This window comes from Cyclopterus lumpus, chromosome 2, assembly GCF_009769545.1.
Source record: "Cyclopterus lumpus isolate fCycLum1 chromosome 2, fCycLum1.pri, whole genome shotgun sequence".
NCBI classification, from domain to species: Eukaryota; Metazoa; Chordata; class Actinopteri; order Perciformes; family Cyclopteridae; genus Cyclopterus; species Cyclopterus lumpus.
The window spans coordinates 5,945,238-5,966,850 of NC_046967.1; the positions used below are offsets into that span (position 1 = coordinate 5,945,238).

The 21,613-nt window shown below is 44.2% G+C and overlaps 1 protein-coding gene across 1 annotated transcript in view; it reads right to left on the bottom strand.

The window, feature by feature from the left end:
• kcnh7 (potassium channel, voltage gated eag related subfamily H, member 7) overlaps positions 1-21,613 on the bottom strand; it is a 57,042-nt gene that overhangs the window by 22,338 nt on the left and 13,091 nt on the right. The window contains exons 3-7 of the mRNA XM_034552297.1: positions 13,091-13,246; positions 6,728-7,207; positions 5,420-5,440; positions 4,788-4,817; positions 3,608-3,822 (exon numbers count right to left, since the gene is read on the bottom strand). Coding sequence (XP_034408188.1) covers positions 3,608-3,822; positions 4,788-4,817; positions 5,420-5,440; positions 6,728-7,207; positions 13,091-13,246 — 902 coding nt within the window. The remainder of the gene's footprint in view (positions 1-3,607; positions 3,823-4,787; positions 4,818-5,419; positions 5,441-6,727; positions 7,208-13,090; positions 13,247-21,613) is intronic.

The following is a 21,613-nucleotide window of genomic DNA, read 5'->3' on the forward strand; positions in this document are numbered from 1 at the left end:
CATACCTGAATAGCTTTTAACATCAATATTACAGCAGCGTCATGGACCATTTGGGAGTCTCAATGACTTGTGTCTGACTTCCAGGGCCCAGTAGCTCTACGGAGGAATGCTGTGGTACACAAGCTGGTAGACAATTACTGTGTCAGTGAGCGAGAGAATGAAACAAGAGAAGACTCTTATTGCTTGAACCCGGTTCTCTGCCCCACTGACCTTCACGACCCCTGTGACAGAGGAGCACATCAAACTAAAAGACTGAAGCCCTAGCAATTGAATTGGTTATTAGAAACTCCAGCCCTCTGTGCGGAGTGGAGGGTCAAACGCAGTATGGGATGACCTTTGGAATTGATCAGACAGCAAAAGGACAGAAATGTCTTGTATTATTCACCAGGCTGCCGCTTCATTAAAAGCAGGTTTCATCACAGCTCACAGCTCAATGTGGAATTGCCGACGACTTCCGAATGCTTAGATTTCTGTATCCCGAAATTGGATTTGTGTTGGAAATGAGCAAGAAAGAATTATAAAACAAGCATACGAAGGAGCTTGCACATTTTTACTATTCTATGTTTTTATTTAGCCACGATAATCCCATTGAGATTTAGAATCTTTTTTACAAGGGGTTCCTGATGGCAGTGTAAACGTTACACAACATAAAAACGTACAACATACGGCAAAAAGTTGTAAAAAACAAAAAAACACAGAAAAAGAGACGACAGATTTCAAACAAACACAGCATGATACACTTCCATGCATAAATAAATAATATAAGCATAACACAAACAGGATGGTGACCACGATGGATACATCGCCCATCGGCCAAGCCTGGGAGGAGCCGGTCGGTTGGCAGGAGAACAGCTCGGGCTAAATAAAGATCCCGGCTTCAAACAAAATGCAAATGAGCGTTATGGGGCGAGTAGATCCCATGCAAAGTCAATACTCAGACGCGAATGGTTGCGAATTTCGCCGGATGGACGCGAATGGCGAGTTGAAATATTTCAACTTTGGCTAAACTTAGCCAATCAGCGTTGAGATGCTCCGCCCGCCTGGCTGCTGTTACTCTAGTAGCGCTGTAAGCGGAAGTTATCGAGACGGAGTCGGTGAAATTCCCCGAGCTGTGTGAGCCTACGGGTGATGTTATAAACCCAAACACCAGGGCGTTAGATGTTCTGACGTTTATGGGATGTCGACAACAAGTATAAAGCAGAACTAGTGGTTATTTCTTCCGTGGTGGATGGCGGAAATTATAAGCCACGGAGATAAGCCACGCCCCCTTTTCGCAAATGGTTGCGAAAGACGCGAATGAACACAACTTGTCTGGGGAGTAAACTGCGTTTGGTGTGAACGCACCATTAGCTTTCTTTTTTAGTCTTTTTTTAAAATCATTTATAGGAGAGGAGTGTTGTTTCATGCATCTGTTATCATTAACCCTTTAAAACATTTGTTTAGGATTAACCCTGATATTATGATTTAAAACCAATCATTCAGCCCTAACCCAGCAGAGGGCAGGTGGATCTTCAACAACCAGGTTTCCGATTGTGTGTGAGTGTGTGTGTGTGTGTGTGTGTGTGCACTGACACGTTCACAGCGTGTGAGCGGTCTTTTTTAGCTGGCCAGGCTTCCTGGGCGAAGCCTCCATCTGCCCGTGGAGGAGAACCAGGGAAGAACCAGTCTGCTCAGGCGCCTCCATCGTGGCTTCCAATTAACTCGCATGAGTCCGGAGCTGGTTTTCGAGACATCTGCTCTGTGTGCTGCTCACAGTCGGGCGTCTAGAGAATGGTTTACTGACCCAGAACTGTGGAAAGATGGAGATCCATCGCGATCCCCACGGGGCTTATTTCTCCATTTGTTTCTATGATTATTTCAACAGCATGCAGTATATGCAGAACGTAGACCTGTGTGACTAGTTGTAGAAGGAGCAGGAGCAGGAGGGGGGGGGGGGTATAATACCGGTACTACTAATGTGTTGTGTGTACACAGACAAGTCGCACAGCATATGGTTCTCAGGTCCTCTGGTTTGACACGTCACAAAATGCCATTAAAAGCTGTTAACAGGCCTGGCCGCTCTCACGCTGACTTTAATGCTGAATGTGGAGGTCAGTGAGGTCTTCTGTGGCTCTTGCTTCAGTCTCCGGCCTTCAGCTGAAGTTTAAACTTTTGCGCCCTCTATCCGTTCCACCTTTAATGGGCAAAATGCTAATCTGAGACCTGATCGGTGGTTTTGGGGGCAGCCTGGGAATACAGTGAGTTACAGTCACGGTCTACTCGGTGGTGAGAATGACCTCTAACCCCGTCGGTAACTCTAGACGTGCGGCCTGAGCTCTAGAAGCCAGACGGCTTCTCCATCACTCCATCACTTAATCAGGGATTCTCCTACCAGACGGTAGGAGAATCCCTGATTAAGTGATGGACACCTCTGGGTTGGACGTATCAAACCCCTTGAAGTTCAACTAATCTCCCTGAGGCGTGGCGGGTGCTCAATCTGTGACGGTGTGATTTGTGGGGATAGTAAATTATATATATATATATATATATATCCAGTCTGCACAACCTTAGACCATCAACAAGGGACTGGTGGTATGAATTAATAATACAAATCGACTATACATGTCTACTGCCGTTCTTTATTGTTCAGAACAATAATGTATTAATAGACGGTTGGGTAAGATATTTTATCCCACGCTGTTCATACAGACCAAGGGATGGAAGCTACTAAAATTCGCGCATTCAATTAAAAAGAAAAGGGGAAAATTACATTTGTAATGTTCTATGGGGATTTTAACATGGTACATAATTTGATCAAGACAGATTTACTGTTGATGCACATACATCAGCGATTTAGTTTCATGATAGTCGGAGTATATTTAGTGTTGTTGGCATTACGCTTGTTTCCATCTGTTGTTCACAAACAAAGAGACACACAACACTATTCCAGCTCATCGACATCATCTCTGCATAATTGCTGACTCCATCTTTGCTGATCTTAAATATATATAATATATATTATTATAATTATAGGCCAAGAACTGTGCCACATATCTTGTAAATGGTAAATAAAACTCTTCTTCTGAAATTCCACCTGTGACTCCTTATGGCCGACAGCTCATCCTTCACAACCCCCCCCAAAAAAACCTTCAACAAGGAAAGAAATAAATGGACCAAAATAGCTTAATCAAAATATGGAAAATTAGGATGACTACATTATATGGATTGGAAAAAATGTTGCAGTACATAAATGCCAAACTAGGTTTGAGTACTGACAAGTCCTTAAGAAAAAATTCATAGTCATTATTTAAAACATATAACATCAGAAAACTATGTGCAACTGTAACACAGAGGTAAGGACTAAAGGATTTAGAGGGTCCAACATGTTGGGCCTAATCAGCTGATTGATATGACTTGTGATCAGAGCGGATTCTGAGAATATTCCAATCCTATGAAACAAATAGACATACAGGCCTTAAAACCAGAGCATCACACTGAGCATAACAGGGATCGGGCCTGGGCTTTAGCTCTTGCTAGCAGAACTTTCCATATGACTGGAGACATTCAAGGCCATTCGCAGTCTCAACTTCTCACTCCTGAGGAGAGCCTTGCCCGGTGAGCGCCTTACCTGCGTGACCTTGTCGGTGACATTGTGCGTGCGGTCCTTGACCTTCGGGGCGATGAGGGTTTTCTCAGAGGATGGAGGGGAGGGGCACTTCTTCTCATTGTTGGCCTCAGAGAAGTTAAGCGTGATGAGGGGGATCTTGTTGATGGTGCTGTACTTGTTTAGGTTGGAGTCGGAGGTGGAGCCCAGCAGGCTGGATCTGATCTGGCTGAGTGGCCCTAAGAGAGAGAGGGAGAGAGCGACAAAGGGAGGACGGCGTCGGTAAAAGCCGCCATGTCTTTAGGCAACTGTCGATATATAGGCGTTCTGAATCACGGAGACGTCAGAGAACGGTCGCATTCTCTCGTGACTGGTGACATGGGAAGTGAGCATGGGGTGGCCCTTACTTTTGGAGTAAGTTCAACGACAACACAACACGCAGAATACAACAGATACCGACAGATAAACCCGACACCCTCTGAGCCATCTAGGTAGAACAGGCCTTCCAAAGTTTCTCCTTATAAGATAATGAACACTGTGGGCCAAAGAGAAGAATGACACTTCACACAGTCAGTCAAAAATCTATCTGATGAGGTGTGTTGAATTAACAAAGGTTGGGTACCGAACTCGGTACTACAGACAGTACCGATTCTTGTTAAATCAATCGGTGCTAAATTTAGATACCCGATAACATATCTGTCTTCGGCCTTCAATGATGGCCAACTTCACTTTAACGTGACACAATATCTTTATATCCTATGAGGGATTTCTGCCGTGACTACAGTTTTTTTTACCACTGAAATTCCATTTTTGCCATTACAGAGAGAGTAAAGGGACCGGTACGGGTTCAAATGTGAATGGTATCCAACCCCAGAATTAACTAAATGTTTACTCCTCATACCACACAACGTTCTCTACAAGTTTACAGCATATTCACACACACACACACACACACACACACACACACACACACACACACGATTAAAAAGTGAAAAAGAGAGGATTGCTGATTCAGCCCTGTGAGCCAGCAAAGGGCTGTTACACAATCTTTTCACAAAGTAAAGTGCAGTGATTGAGAGTCAAGGACAAGGAAACAGACAGCTGAGGATGAGGGATTGCATGCACAGCTTCAATACATGCCACGTGAGGATTTGTCATTGCAGTCATGAAAAATAAGTTTAAAAAAAAGGGAAAAAGCTGAAGCCATACCCCCCGGCCATCCAGGAACGAGACACTAGCAAACCGGGAGAGAGAACAAACGGGGTAAAGTGGGAATATAGAGGGGTGGCTGGATCAGGGTCAGTCGTCATGGGTACAAACTTGACTTAAAAAAAGAAATCACATTATAGTGGCAAGTTTCCATTTGAAAGAATTCAAATGGAAACTGTTTTCTCTTCATCCACTAACAAATCATGGCAACAAGGAACCAGAGGTCGCAGACAGTGGGATGTATCATCTTGTAAAGCTTCATTGATTTTCTTCAATGAACAAATAAAGCAGAAAGACGTAATGTGTTGCTTCATGCAAGCGCGTGCAGAGGTCATTGTGGTGTTTTGGTGTTTTATTTTTTTTTTAAGCCGAGTCTTCCCCCGGCCGACTGGCTCGGGATCAGCAGGTCATGTGCACCGAGACCGAGTCATTTAGTGCCGTGCCAGTGTTTCCAGGCTCCGGGACGAGAGCTTACAAACACGGTCCGCCAGGGAATTTGCATTCGACATAAACCTCATCTGCGTGGGGGAATCTCATGCAGCAAGCAGGCTTTTGTGCTGTGAAGGTTCTCCGGTAGACGTGCTGAAGTCTAACAGCTCGAGATGCAGCGGGGCTGCCATTTGTTACCTTTCATGTTGCGCCCATTGTCTGTGATAGCAGCAACACGGCAGTAGGAGGGGGAAAAAAAGAAAAAAGGGTGAAAGAGGATTTTTTTTGGGTGTGTCTATGATGATAAATGGGGGCTGGCATCAAACCCCCGCTTCTGTTCCCATGAACAATTCATTACTGTGACGTGGACGTATTACTGTGTCAGCCACTGGATGTGGATTATAGATAAGGGAGGGGGGGGAGTAGACTAATTGGCCTGGAGGAAACGGCCAGTCTGGGCCACTTTTACCCCTCATCCAAATGAAGGCCAAAAAGCTAATGAGTCTCAAGGGGAGATCAATAGCACACAATGTAGATGGTGACACACTGTAATAATGATTAAGAGACGCCACATCTCCAATCTCCTATTTCGGGCCCGCAGTAAATTTGGCAATTAATAACATTGAAAATTATAGTTAATGTTGTCACTGTTAAATTCCTTCATAAGTCACTTATTATGAAATACAACATTAGAATTCACTGGGGAAGTAGCAGCGGGCACCAACCACGCACCGTCAAGGGGGAAAAATATCCTTTATTCATTTAGTTAAAGATCCCCTCCGTCTGCGAGTACATCACAGTTGACCCATGGCTATGTCCCGACCTCAAACGCAGACTGGCCAATCATAGCATACCATCAACATCAATAAGCACAACAACTATCCAGCTCTGGTAAACCGTTACTCTGGTGTAGTCATGCTTGTTACCCGGAGGTTGGATTTCTACGTAAAAACCTGTGGAGCTAACGTTAGCAGAGCATGTTAGCATAATATAAGTAGCTTTAGCACTTCTAAGCTACTGAACGTATACTGCATGTTGCTTTTGTATAAAGACGTACCCGGATTTACAGGAACACTGTTAATGAATGTTGGTATCTGATGTCTTCTGTTGAACACCAGGTGATGTGGTGGTTCACTTTGACACTGTGATCGGTCGACTTTAACGTTCATCTAATCAGTTTCACATCCTACTAACTCGTATCGTAGACCCATCTGTCGGCTTCTCTCAAATAGCTTTTTCAAAATCACATCAGATGTATTCAGTGAGTAAAGTTATTGACAGTGTGGGATACTGACAGCTTAATAGGGTGGCTGCGGGGGGCGGGGCTTAGGAATGGGTCAATTATCTCAAGTTCTGATGTCAAAGTCCTTTAATGCATATGTGTTCATCCGATATTTGTGGTGAGCTCAGAGAGACTTTGTACAAACAACCTTTTAGTGTCATGCTCTGCACTATTGTTAAAAAATCAGCTTACATTAAGGGCACTGGAGAGCAGGTGATTCCTACCTTCACTGGCGTGTCTGTCCCTGAACGCCATCTTGGAGTTGGTCCCGAAGCCTTGGATGTCATGCACGGAGGAGGCTCTGCGAATACTGCACACGCTCTCTCTGGAGGCGGTTGGAGTGAGGCCTGGGATTGACGGCGCTGCAATGATCGTGTCCTCCTTGCTCCGGTGGTGGGTCTGGGTGATGGTCTGGTCCGGGTACGTCCGATCCCAGGGGCCCTTGGGCGACGAGTGGTCCAAGGGCCCGGACACGGGGGTGGAGCAATGGCTGGGGCCGATGAGGGCGCGGGTGTCATTGGCGTAGGACGGGCTACAGCTCTCGCGGGTGGTGGGGAGTTGGTAGTCGCGCGTCGCCACCGAACCATCGCTGTGGCGAGGCGAGTCCACCATGACGGCGTCGGGGTCTTCCTGGGGCAGCGACTGCTTGCTGATGCCCAGGAGAGGTATGGCCGGGAAACGGAAGCGAAAGAATCTCCCTTTCCCTGACAGTGAACAGAGCAATAAGAACGAGATTACAGTCTTGTTATTCCATAAAAACTGTTTTTGGTGACCAATGACACTGAGTATAGAGAACCTACGGGCAATTTGATATCGCATATAAACATAAATCTAAGGCAGTAGATAGCTAGGTAACTCTGAGTTTATGGTCGTTTTTAATGAGCCAGTGGGATCGGCCTAAGTTGTGAATCTAGAACATATGCCATACATTGATATGTATGGCATATGTTCTAGATTCACAACATGTTTTTTCTGTCTTGCTGCCATGATGCAGAAGTCCCTTCATGAAAGCATTCAAAGAAAAAGAACGGGACGAGCACACCTGAACACCTCACGCCACCTTCTTCACGTCTCCTTTTATACATTTGCTTGAGCAAACGACTGGAGATTGTATTGGATATGCACAGCTGCAAAGAGGGGACCAGCTAACGTCGTATTCAGAGACACAATAGGAGGTCAAATAGATTGAGGCTCTGAAGGGCCAAGCAAGCATCTCTGTGTTTATCGCTCCTTGTATTGGGGTGAGAGAGCACGGGAGAAGAGAGAGAAAGTCATTTTCTCCTTCTTGGGTCACCGCGTTTAAATGAACTCTTTAGGCAAAAGCTGATGGTGCCGGAAATTACATTTTGCATTTGATTGGTGACGACCCGGGTAATTTCATGTAATATTTTGTTTTAATAAAAGCCTGGACTGTATCTGTGTTTTACTCAAAACATATACTTTAAATGATCCCAACGATATTGGTCACCGTCCCCCATGACATTAAAACCATCATATGCATTGTTGTTTTGGAGCCCCGGACGGCGGCGCTTGCCGTTATCTATCTGATGCGGTTTCACACTTTCAACGAGCCCTGTTCATAAATGTTCATAAATTGTGATTAGATATTTAGCTGGTGCTACGTCCTCATGCGAGTGCTCTGATTAATAAAAGGTTTTCTTTGATTTTTAAGGCGAGTGCATGGTTTAATCAATCATCTTCATTTTCACGAACAGAAATGCTTAGTCACTTCATCCTGGCCTGGGTGTCAGACCTTCTGTAACTACTCAATACCCATACAGCAGTAATATAAGCCTATGTCTTTTTGATCCTAAACCAGCAGAGACAATTCATATTCCAAAAGAGCCTGCACAGTACAGCAAACACCTGTTTAATGGGGCCGTCTCAAACACGTTCCCCTCCAAAAGAAGTCTTACTCATTAAAAAAATAGCGCCGCTCTAGCGTTTCACATTTTCCAAAAGTTTGACTTGAACACAAGCCTCGACTGTTTAGAAAGACACCTCGACAAAACAATGAATGGTGGCTCATGAGCACTCACATGCTCAGAGATGTGCTTAGAAGCAATGCCGCAAATCCTTTAATTAGCTCATAAGTCTGTCACGCACTCACGGTGTGCGCTGGAAGCGTTGTAGCTATATTTAATTTTCAGGGCTCTGAGTGCTGTACCTCGGTGTGTGTGTGTGTGTGTGTGTGAGAGCGATCACTCCCTCCCTCTCACCACTCTCATTCTTTCCCTGCAAAAACAAAAAACTCAACCGACGGACGCACACTGGCCCTTGTTGCTATGATACCAGATAGTAATATTTGCATTGAATATTAATTGGGCCCTCAGAGATTGAAATGTCTTTCTGTAATGTGAGCGTGATTCAGATTTCAGGGAGAAGTATAGAGGACAATAAACCGCCATCCTTTGGTGAAAGGGGGACAAAGGTGGCTTTGAATCCTTTTGTTTCGGTTGCTTGTTCTTATGGTTTCGAATGAATTAAAACCTGCGGAGCAGTTGATGCGCTTACTAACTGATTTGCATGCCTTAGTTTTTACCTGGGCTCCCATTACACGAGTAAATCTGACGTGTCCCTATTCACCCCATTCATTTATAGAGAGAGAATTAAAGCAGGATCAAGTTGTACGGTGTGTTTCTGCATAAGGCGATGTTCCCACAAGGAGATGAAAACAGTCTGTATATAGGAAGTTGACGTCACCCATTGGCTTGTAGATTGACGCTTTGAAGACTCGAGTTTGGGATTTGGGTCGTCGCCATCTTGGTTACAGCAAACAGGGACTGGAAGTGACCATATTAGAACTGCGGAGGAGTGACCTGTCAATCACATAGTGGCCCCGCCTTAAACCACACCCTGCTTTATGGTCTTTTATATTCTAAATGGACCATCATTTACTAAATGAACATCATGCTGTATTGAAGAAGACTTGAAACTAGAGAGTGCGACCATGAACTCATGTTTACAATGTTTACTGAGGGACTAAATCCAGAGAGAAGTAGAATAATTTTCTATAGACTTCTATACAACCAGAGGAGTCACCCCCTGGTGGTCAGGTGAGAGAATGCAGCTTTAACACATGAAGCATAGACTTCTATACAACCAGAGGAGTCGCCCCCTGGTGGTCAGGTGAGAGAATGCAGCTTTAACACATGAAGCATAGACTTCTATTCAACCAGAGGAGTCGCCCCCTGGTGGTCAGGAGAGAGAACGAAGCTTTAACACATGAAGCGTAGACTTCTATACAACCAGAGGAGTTGCCCCCTGGTGGTCAGGAGAGAGAACGAAGCTTTAACACATGAAGCGTAGACTTCTATACAACCAGAGGAGTTGCCCCCTGGTGGTCAGTAGAGAGAACGAAGCTTTAACACATGAAGCGTAGACTTCTATACAACCAGAGGAGTTGCCCCCTGGTGGTCAGGAGAGAGAATGCAGCTTTAACACATGAAGCATATACTTCTATCCAACCAGAGGAGTTGCCCACTGGTGGTCAGTAGAGAGAACGAAGCTTTAACACATGAAGCGTAGACTTCTATACAACCAGAGGAGTTGCCCCCTGGTGGTCAGGAGAGAGAATGCAGCTTTAACACATAAAGCATATACTTCTATACAACCATAAAACTATAAAACAGATGGTCATTCAGGTGGTTGAAACACTGTCACATCACCATACTTTATTTTCACCGTACTTTATTTTCTCTTTAAAATCATAGCTCAGAAATGATTTCCCACCCCTCACTATCTTCACTATCACTCACTTGTCTTCTGATTCAAGAGAGACTCAAGCAGTGGGATAAAATACGGAGCAGACCGAGAGCAAGACCAGCAGCTGCCGCCGTGTCCTTTGGGAAGCCAACCTGTCCCACAATATGGGAACTGGTCTTATGCCAAGACCTGCACCTTAGGGCTTCTTACAAGTTAAGGTTATGCAACGCTCCAGTTCGGGGGTTGTTAAGTTCTTTTTCTAGAAGCGGGCAGAGAGTTGATGTTAAAAATGGCTGCTCTGATGAGGTGTCAAATTCACTATATTTATTACCAGCTGTGACAGCGTGTGGCTGGTATAGTTTTCAACGTGTGAGTCTGTGTGTGTGTGAGACATCATGGCAAAATGTGGTCCTGTACACCTACTGTAGCAGGAACAAGTGCAGAGGAGGTTTTAAGTACTTTCCAAGGTGTCTGTCTGTCTGGTGTCTCTTGATTTGTTAAGCTTTTGGATTCACATTGATACCATCTGGTTAGGTGTGAACGAGGATCATCGTTTAGCTAGAAACATTAGACATTTTGATTTCAATGACTTGTTTTTCCAACATGAGGTGGCTTCTATTCTATATATTGTGGTCCTTATTTTCCTACTGATGGTCTTCAAAGTGTCATTCATTTAAGTTAGTGAACAATGCACAGCCTCGTACACGTCAAACATTTTCGCACCGCTTTCCCCTGTAGAACAGTTAGCTAAATGACACTTGTCTTGTGTGAGGAACGAGGGATCTGTTAAAGCGTTGCCGAGCGGCGAAGGCAATCTATAAGCAGCGCTGAATGCGCGGCTGCTCACTCCCCGGAGGGCGTCTAGATAATGCAACACATGGATCATCACCTCCTCACACCACCTACAGGCAGCTGCTCCAGCGCATACTGCGGAGCCCTGGAATAGTAACACCCGGCTTCCATTCGGTTCAATTTGCATCTGTAGATGTTTGTCCATCTGCAATGTTCTCTTCGATTATGCAGGTGTTCATGGTCTGTGATCACGGTCCATCTGCTAGTGCAACACTAGGTCCCTGGAGTTACCGGCGGGAGGGCTGAGGCTGAGAAATACCAACCCTCTCCGGTAAAGCATGCCACGGCAGAGGTTGTGTGTAGGCATAGAGAGACACTGTCCTGCGCGACGCTCAACCTTGTAAAAACATCTAGACCTCAGATTTTCTAGACCTCAGATTTTCACAAACAGACTTTAATTCATAGAGGCCTGTTCCCAGCAGGGATAGCACTTATGCACAGGCTGAGCAATTAGCTCCCGAAGAGTGAGAGGGGAAGGCCTTATCAGTGACACTTATGCACACACACACACGCTCACAAAGAAAAGCTTACACGTTCACGCATGGTTTCGTGAGTGTGCACACGAGGCTGCGTTGCTTATATACCCCCATGAGGCAACGCATCCAATTACAGTCATCTAGAGGTGACCTCTGGTCCTCCATGCTGCTGCTGAGAAAGAGGCAGGCATCAAGAACATGTTGAGGAGTGCTGCAGGGGGAGGGGCATTCTACGCCATTACCCCGACAGCTCTGGGAGGAGCGCTCTCCGGCGCCGCTCCAGAGGTTCAGCGGGCGATGCTGGCAGGTTAAGAGCTATAATTGAGCCAGACCTTTGAGACGATGGCAGACTAACACATCATTGTCTGCTAAACGTCGGTGTCAACATGCCAAAGAGCGGTCAGGTTTAGGCATTATGCTAAAGCGGCAAGGTAAACAAATGTATCTATGTAGCATCTTGCAGGGTGTATAACATTAACATTTGAGTCGTGTAAAAAAAAGCACAAATTGATGTGGATGTGGGAAAAGGTTACAAGTAAAAGGTCACACGTGGCTGTCCCCCCCCGAGCTCTTTAAGGTCTTATGCTTCTTTCTTTCTCAGTACATGAGAGCAGAAGTGTTCCACTTTGTAGTTATATATATAAATATGTAGTAGGAAATAAAAGCTTCTACCAAATAAAGCTCTAGCGTAAATTTAGTCGAAAGAGCTTCTTCCTTCAACCATTTGATTCTGAAAGGTTTTTTTCTGGATGAAAGAGTTCTTCAAATATTGTTAAAAGCAGGGGTTTTAACGCAGGGGTGAACGCTTACAACCCCACCCCCCACCCAGGAAACTGTAATTGAGAACCAGGATTGTTGGGGGTTTTGCTGAACCACATCAGTCCCACGCAGCTCTTTAAGAGCCTCACAGGGTTATAGATGAAACCCTTGGAATATACAAGGGTTCTCAGTCAAAACCCCAGTTGGGTTCTTGTTAACACCCTTAGAGGTCAGAAGGGTTCTGGATAGAGAGGGTTCTGGGTGGAACCATTGCACCAGAGAGGAGTTCTCAATACAACCTCTCATAGGGGGTTCTGGGTAGAACCTTTGACAGATGGTTCTAGGTGTAACCCTTTATGTTGGGTTAAAGGTAGAACCCTCTCAAAATGTATTAGGCCTAGAGTTATTTTTCGTATTTCCTGTAATTGTTTAGGGCCGTCAATCTTGTTATCTTCCCGTATCTTTTATCCAAGAGCCCAGCAACACACCTACATTGTTAGACTTCCGTCATCTTGATGCTGTCTCTTTATAAACATGATGTCCCGTCCACCTCCTGATCCCCGCCCAGTCTTCACAGCTTCATCATTTCATCAGCCGACCGGTCTCAGAATCATCAGCCATAACCACCACAAGTGCCTGGACTCCACTGGGAGACTTATCTAGCTGCCTATCAATTACATATCTCCCCAAATAGACTTTCTGTCAAACTCTATTATCTCATCATCTGTTATAATAACCAATTGTGAAATGCCGTATATTAAGCTACCACTCCAGCTCTTTCTCGTCTCTACTCACGTTGGTCAGCTTTGGCCGGCGATGTGTGGTTTAGTCTCTCCAGCGAGTCGCTGCTGCCTTCGTCCAGGACGTAGTCGAAGTTGAGGATGAACATCATGACCAAGCCCTCTTCATTCTTCACGGGGATGATATGGGTGACGCAGAGGAAGTTTGAACCTTTAAACAGGAAATGAAAGTTAGACATGGCTAATAACATATTATGGTTTGTGTTTGATAGACTTCTAAAAAAGGGATAATTCAAATGTGTGCAAAACAAAATGGTAAAACCTGATCAAAAGACTCAGATACAGTGCAGTTTGACCCAAACACTCTGACATTCAAACATCTAATTCAAGATAAAGCTGTGTGTGCGCGAAAAGGCGGCGGAATGAGGGGGAAAAGGTCAAGAGGTCCACTGAGAGGATGGAGCTGAATGATTTCATACATCTAGACATGTCCTGCTGCCGGGTACTGCACGATTCAGTACCGTCAGGTACTGCACGATTCAGTACCGTCAGGTACAGGGGAAAACCATCCAGTTCACATTCATGACTTATCCAGTTATTTCCATACCGTATAACCCCCGGACGACATCCAATGTCATCGCACAAATAGAAACTTGCACATGAAATGTATGCTCGGCATGTATTTACCAAAATATAGCAACCAGGAATGTCTCTCCCCCTCTGACGCTTTGTCCCACTGGACAAAAAGCCCTCCAACACCCACTAAGACCATTCCTTCGCGGGACAAATGACTCAGTGGTCACAAGTATTTATCGTCTCTAGTTCCAATCATTTCCACCTCTTTTCCTGCAGAATGCTATACGTGATTATAACGAATACAACCAACGAGGATCTGGACAACTACTATAATGTATTAAGTACAAAACATACAGTTAATATGCTCTCCTCAAAGCCACCAGACTCCTGTTAAACAGTCATTTTACCTGGCTGATCATTGAAAACACACGTAAACTAAATGAAAGTCTTTCTACTGTTCCAACAATCCCTCCCCTCAACTCTGATTTGGCCAAGTTAGATGTGAACAGAAACAGCCCATATACTGTATATGCTCTCCTCAAAGCTAAAAAATATAGTTATTTGGCCTTTCTGATCACTATAAAAACACACTTCATTCTCCACAGAAACAGAATGAAGTTCATCAAAACCGTTAGTCCGTTCCCACTGTTCCAACCATCACCAGCTAAGGTTTGAGGGTTTGAAAAAGACTGAATAAGTAACAGACGTACCTTTGTGACGTTGAACCTGACAGAAAAATATGTAATATCACAGATACTGGACATAGTATACGTAAACTATACCCATACTGGCAATGGGAAAGGAGTCGCAGGTGGACAAACGGTAGACATGTTCTCAATCTGAAGGGAAAGAAAATGAATTGCTCTCAGTTCTTAAACCCTAATTAATACAGAAGCCGAAGGCTTCTCAATGGGAGGTAAATCTGTTAATGCCTCATATCTAAATGTTCCCAGTTCATCAAAACAGCAGACAGAGATGAAATGGAGACGGTGCACTCTTTACACCGGCTGTCTTTTCTCAGCTTCATATTAAGTACGATCTTTCAGAAAAAAAAAATAAGAAAAAAAAAGATTGTTGTGGAGATATTTCAGATTCGCCTGACATTAATAATACGTTTCAACAGCGGTTTCTCTAGATGGATGTACAGAAGCTGTGAGCAGGATTACTGGTGTAGACAATTAAATGCATATTAAGTTCTAAATAATGAACATGGACATCTCTGGAAGACGCTCTCCCTCACATGAGGCTCTTAGTCCTGCTGTCACCAGGAGGCTATTAATAGCTCGCCCAGCAGGCACCTGGCCTCCAGCATTTCTTTTCTGGGGGAACACGGAGATGCGGACACACTGCCGTTCTCACAAATGGGTGTGCACTTGCAAATGAGGATGCCTTTGCCACACGGATGAAAATAATTGCAGGATTTCAGTCTTCGGCCATTTTCTCTTATTGTTTTGTCACGCTCTAAAATCTGGCACCCATGAATTACAATGCATTATATACAGCTGGAAGCACTGTATAATTATACTCATATGCGTTGATGCTTTATAGGAATAATCATCATACATTATAAAGCATCTTATTATGAAGTATCATAATATTTCATAATTGCTGGTCACTCACCGTTTAAAAAAAAAAAAGGACCATAATAATTCCAATTGCAATGTTTTATAACACATTCTAATCACTTTTATTTAATGTTTATAAGTTACTGTTCTCCACTCATTGTTTGCTTTAATAAATAAAGTTATAGCTATAAAACACTATGATCCTTGAAAGAAAATGTCAGAGAGTGATCAGCAATAAGGAAGTATTGTGATACTTCCTTATGAGGCTTTGTAAAAAGCTTTAGAATGAGTGGGTTATTGTCATAATTATATGATATTATATTATACGAGTGCCTGTAATTATAGCTATACAACGCATTATAAGTGTAGATGCATCGATACCTGCTATCGGGCCGATACTGACTCAAATAGCTGGATCAGGTATCAGTGACAATGTAGCCGATATATTCAATTCTCCATAGATATACTATATACAAAATATACACTGCAACTTTAACTCCTGATTAAGTTTTGACTCGTATTTTTACTTGAATTATAATTCCAGTTAATTTTGAAGATTTTTTACCAAGTGGCAAGTGTACAATTTATTATCTTAATAACAATTCAGTAAATGTATATCTATGTATGTATTTATTACATTATGTTTTAAGTTAGTTAGGTGAAGCGATATTTAAGTCAGGCCTAATGTTTTCTTACATATATAAGACTGATCCCAGTCTCCAAACATTGAAGCAAACGAAGGTGGATCCACTCTCTGTCAAAAGCCGAGGTATTGAAATCGGGACCGAAAAAGTCGTATCGCAGCATCCCCAATTCAAAAGTACAATATTGTGCATTACAGAGTTACCTTAAATCCTATTGTGCAGCACGTTTATAAACCAACTGCTTCACTCAGGGGCCTTGAGCCGTAGAAATAAGTTCTGGGAAGAAGATTCATCTCGTTTTATTATGAAGAGGAGACATACCAACTACCGATTTGAGTTCTTGTATTTCACCACAACAAACCTCGTCAGCAGTATGAAGCAGTTCAGAACTTGCATGTCAGTCCGTCGTCTGTTTTCATCTCCATAACGAGCAGCAATGGCACCGACGAGTGGCCCGTTAGTTGCCCCGCTTGTTTGCAAATGAAAATTATAAAAACGATGGAGTGCGTTTCCATGGAAACAACAGAGCGCTCCAGAGAAAAAGCAAACTCCCTGTGCCAAGTTGCATTGGTCACCGGCACCGAGCGACATCGAGATGCTTCTCAAGTGAAGTGGGAGCTTTGATCTGCGTCGGTTAGCGGAGCACTCTGACAACAGTGACTTTACTCCTAAATGAAATCAAAATTCTTTGATTCCAGCTTCTTAAACGGGAATATTTTCTCGTTCTTGACTCCTTTACGACAGGTAACAGAGAGAGGGCCCGTTGGATGTTCGGCGTGCCTCGGGACGGGACCTAACCTCGGTTTTGTAAAGCAATCTGTGTTTGTGTGCACGGGGGGTACGCTCTACATTACATTACATTACATGTCATTTAGCAGACGCTTTTATCCAAAGCGACTTACAATAAGTGCATTAAACCATGAGTCCAAACTCAGAACAACAAGAATCAAGCAAGTACAATAACGTTAAACTACAGAGTACTATCCGCACGTGCCATTTAAGTGCTACTAAAGTGCTAAACAACAAAGTGCTATCGGTAAGGGACATTTAAGTGCTACTACGGCTCTACCTTCCCTATTCAAGGTATAGTCGAAAAAGATGTGTTTTTAGTTTGCGACGGAAGATGTAGAGACTTTCTGCTGTCCTGATGTCAATGGACATTGAAGCGGATGCGGGCGGCTACCGGTAACCAGTGAAGGTTGCGGAGTAGTGTGGGTAAATTTCGGTAGGTTGAAGACCAGTCGAGCAGCTGCATTCTGGATGAGCTGTAGAGGTCGAATGGCATTAGCAGGTAGACCTGCTAGGAGGGAGTTGCAATAGTCTAGCCGTGAGATGACCAGAGCCTGGACCAGGACCTGTGCCGCCTTCTGAGTGAGAAGAGGTCGTATTCTCCTGATGTTGTACAGCATGTACCTACAGGAGCGTGTTATTGCGGTAATGTTGGCAGTCAGGGAGAGTTGACTGTCGAGTGTCACACCGAGGTTCCTGCCAGTCGGAGTCGGAACCAGCACTGAGTTGTTGAAGTTAATAGTTAGGTCGTGGGTGGGAGAGCCTTTTCCTGGAAGGAGGAGAAGTTCAGTCTTGTCCGGGTTAATTTTCAGGTGGTGAGTGGACATCCACTGAGAGATGCCGGTCAGACAGGCAGAGATTCGTGCTGCTACCCGTGTTTCGGATTGGGGAAACGAGAGGATCAGTTGGGTGTCATCAGCATAGCTGTGGTAGGTGAAGCCATGCGAGCGAATGACAGAGCCAAGAGAGTTGGTGTACAGAGAGAAGAGAAGAGGACCAAGGACTGAACCCTGAGGGACCCCAGTAGTCAGAGGACAAGGCTCAGACACAGACCCTCTCCAGGTTACCCGGTAAGAGCGGTCGGTGAGGTAAAATAAGCCGTGGAAACCACAGGCATTTATAATTCATAGGCGCTAAGTATTATGTTCTAGAAAGCATAATGGTTGGACCTGTTTAGGGAATATAAGAATGAGAGGAGGCAGCATGTGTGTGTAGTGTACACACACACACACACACACACACACACACACACACACACACACACACACACACACACACACACACACACACACACACACACACACACACACACACACACACACACACACACACACACACACACACACACACACACACACACACACACACACACACACACACACACACACACACACACACACACAGAAAATGGGTTCCCAAAATTGGATGAAATGAAAATTCCACTGATTCGCTTGTTAAGAGCAAGTGGTGGATACATTCATTATATTTTCCATGTGACATATTAGTTCATAGTAATAACCTGAGACATGTTACGTCTCAACCATGCAGGTGTGCGTGTGTACAGCTGAGTCTTGCTTCAGCTGACGTGGGTGTATTTTTATCTTTGTGTTATTTCCGAGTTGTGTTCGGAGCAAGTCTGAATCGTGGGTGTTGGACCATAAACAGGCCTGCAGAGGCCCATAAAAGAGAAAATAATAACGGTTCAATGTTTCAGTGCTTTGATTGCTTTGTGAAGCCTACATGCAGCACAGTACTGCATGTGGGTTTGAAATCATGATGACAAGCTTCTCCCTCAGTGGTCCTGCTCTGTCTGTGCATGTCACCTCCCTGAGAAATGAGAACGCTGCCCAGCTTCTCTGCAGGAAGGCGGCCTGATGTGTTTTAAGTGGATAGATCAAACAGATCAGATGCAAATTCCTGCTTGTCCTGCCTCAGTGGACACACACACACACACACACACACACACACACACACACACACACACACACACACACACACCCTATGAGAGGAACTAAAACGTATTTAGTCTTTGACCTGAATATTTGTGAAACATCAGGATAGTATCTTCTTAAGAAATGTTTTTCAGAAAATAAAAAGAGGAAAGATGACAACCTTTTTGTTTTGTTTTAAACACAGCGTGACTCAAATAAACTCAAATTTGCAGTCGCGGACTAAAAACCGAATCTGTTCTTTTCCCGGTTCTAATCTTCTGAGGAGGGGGGATGCGCTGACTTGCGGTTTGCGAGATAGGCCAATAATCTTTTGGCAAGGTGAAAGTGAGCTGATAAACATGGAGCTGCCAATCATCCAGGGAAACATCAAAAAAGATGTAGCGTCAGCAGCGGCCTGATGGAACCGGCCCGCCGCCTTAAGCCCGAGAGGAAATGTGGGTCTTATTGATTTGAACATTTTCCACTCGACTTCATTTCCTCCCTGACGCGGCGCGGCGCCACCTGGATTAATAGGGCTACCTGGTAATCTGTTGCCACACAGATGGCACGGCAGGATGACGGCACAGGGTGGCATTGAGCACACACACGCCGAGGGGCTCTTTAAAAAAAAAGGTTTTCAGAGCAGAGCCGTGCCACGGTTTCACCAGAAGAAGCCAAAACTACTTGAATGACACATTCACGCCATAAACCATAAATATGCTGGAGACAATCACAACGGAGAGCACTCTTTACACCAGAGATGTATTCGGGGCTCATTTGACCTTGAGGTTTGGACTGAGAGGTCACATGAAGACACCAATACACTACTGACCAACTGTTCCACACTTCAATATGCACACACATACACATTTAGTTTTATTTTGGTGTATTTAAAAAAAAAAAATCTGATTCAAGGTGAGCACAGAAACATAAAATAAAAAGCCGTCTGGTGTCAAACTGATCAAACTTCACAGGCCGACGCGTCTCAAATTTGAAACCGCATTTTGAGAATAATGAAAAGCGGATGCATCCATCCACCACCTTTATGTGACCATTAGGAGCTGCTTCATTGAGATAAGCAGCAGGTGGTTCCACCATTGCAGAGGAAGAGATTGGATTGTTATTGATAAGCCAACTATTCCACCACAGACAAGCCTATAAATGATTTGTGATATTTCATTTTTTTTTTTTTTATGTTCTGGGTATCCATCTAAAATGTGCATGAAAACCGGTGGATGGAAGTCAAGGTATACATTATTACGAGCAAAATGTAGTTGCAATGTATAGTGAATCAGCAATGGATCCTTTCAGAGTATTATATGAAAGGTCCTGAAAGTATTTTATGGTATGCTATTTTGTTGCAGGACAAGTCACAACTTTACCATCAGTGCATGGTGACCTCACGTAAACTAATATCTAATAAATCCAGTGCAACCTACGGTCATGGATGGAGGGGGGAGGACCAACAGCATTTGAACCAATACATTTCAGCTCCATTATTCAAAAGCAAAGCAATATTTCTCTGAACACATCAACAGTTTTGCACACTGAGAAAACTGAAATGAACGAAGAGCGAGGAATTGTTGAGTGAGAGAGTGTGCGTGTGTGTTCAGAGGCGATGCAGAGAGAAAAGAGTTCTATTTCCACCATCAATAATTAAGACAATGCAGCTCAATCCGCTCTCACGGTGGGGTAACGTAGCACACACACATTGATCAGTTGGGGTGGTTAAAATGCATTACATCAGGTCTCTCTCTCACACACACGGGACATCTGCTGCCTGCTTGTGTCTGACAGTGATTGTTGCATATGGGAATCTTGATCGCCCTCATTTGGGGAAACCGCTGCCAAGAGCATCACCGTCAAAATCATTCTAAATTGCAGCTTGTGCTTTTTGCCCTGGCCTAATAGGCATGGTGAGTGTATGTGTGTACACACACAGGTGTGTGTGTTTGAGTGAGTGACAATGATGCAAGCCTAGCCTCCAGCAGCAGGGATCTGTTGGCTGGTGCTGCACTGCTCGACACACACACACACACACACACACACACACACACACACACACACACACACACACACACACACACACACACACACACACACACACACACACACACACACACACACACACACACACACACACACACACACACACACACACACACACACACACACACACACACACACACACACACACACACACACACACACACACACACACACACACACACACGGGGGGGGCATCTTCACAGCTATCCGGGTCGCCTCTCTGACCCTGGGTGCGCATTACAGTGCGTCTGAATCAATCCCTGCTCCGCCATCTTTGCCCCCTCTGACTTTTTTTGGACGAGGACGCGTGGTAGATGGTGCAGCAGATGATAAAACTCACGGATCGGAACCAAAGAACATCCCTAATCGTGTTTTGTTGCCACCGATACTAATTGATGATAATTAATGATCCCTATTGGCGGTATACCGATCCTATTGTTATTTGATTATAGCAGCTGGTCTACAAAACTCCAGATTATTTATTTCTTGCCACCGTTAATAATTTCAATCGCTCTGAAGTTAGTGAACCATTAAACATTCTAAACTTTTACTTTGTAAGTCATTTATTGTGTTTGTTTAATCATTAAACACACAATTCAAATAAGGAAATAAAAGATTGTATTTGTATTGATTAAGTACGGATTGACAGTTACACCACAAACCGTAGTGGCATCGTGAATGGCTCAACACCATGTAGATTGGCGATGGTGGTCCTCACGTGTCCACCGACACAACAACAACAACAACAACAACAAACTACACAAGGGCGTGACCGGAATATGTGACTATTCGCTGATTCGTTCTTTGGGTATTCCATTTTTCACGTCTCAGGATTGTTTCAATAACAAATAAAAACACAAACAATTCTGTAGAACAAGGTGGAGGACTAATCATTTAGGGGGAGAGAGAAGGACTCTCACACTTGAGGAGAGGAGCCCAGGAGACAGGACAGCCCAAAATGCTCGGTAGGAATCTGTCGCTATATTCGGTCTCTTGCTCTCTTGCTTTCTCATCACTTCATGCA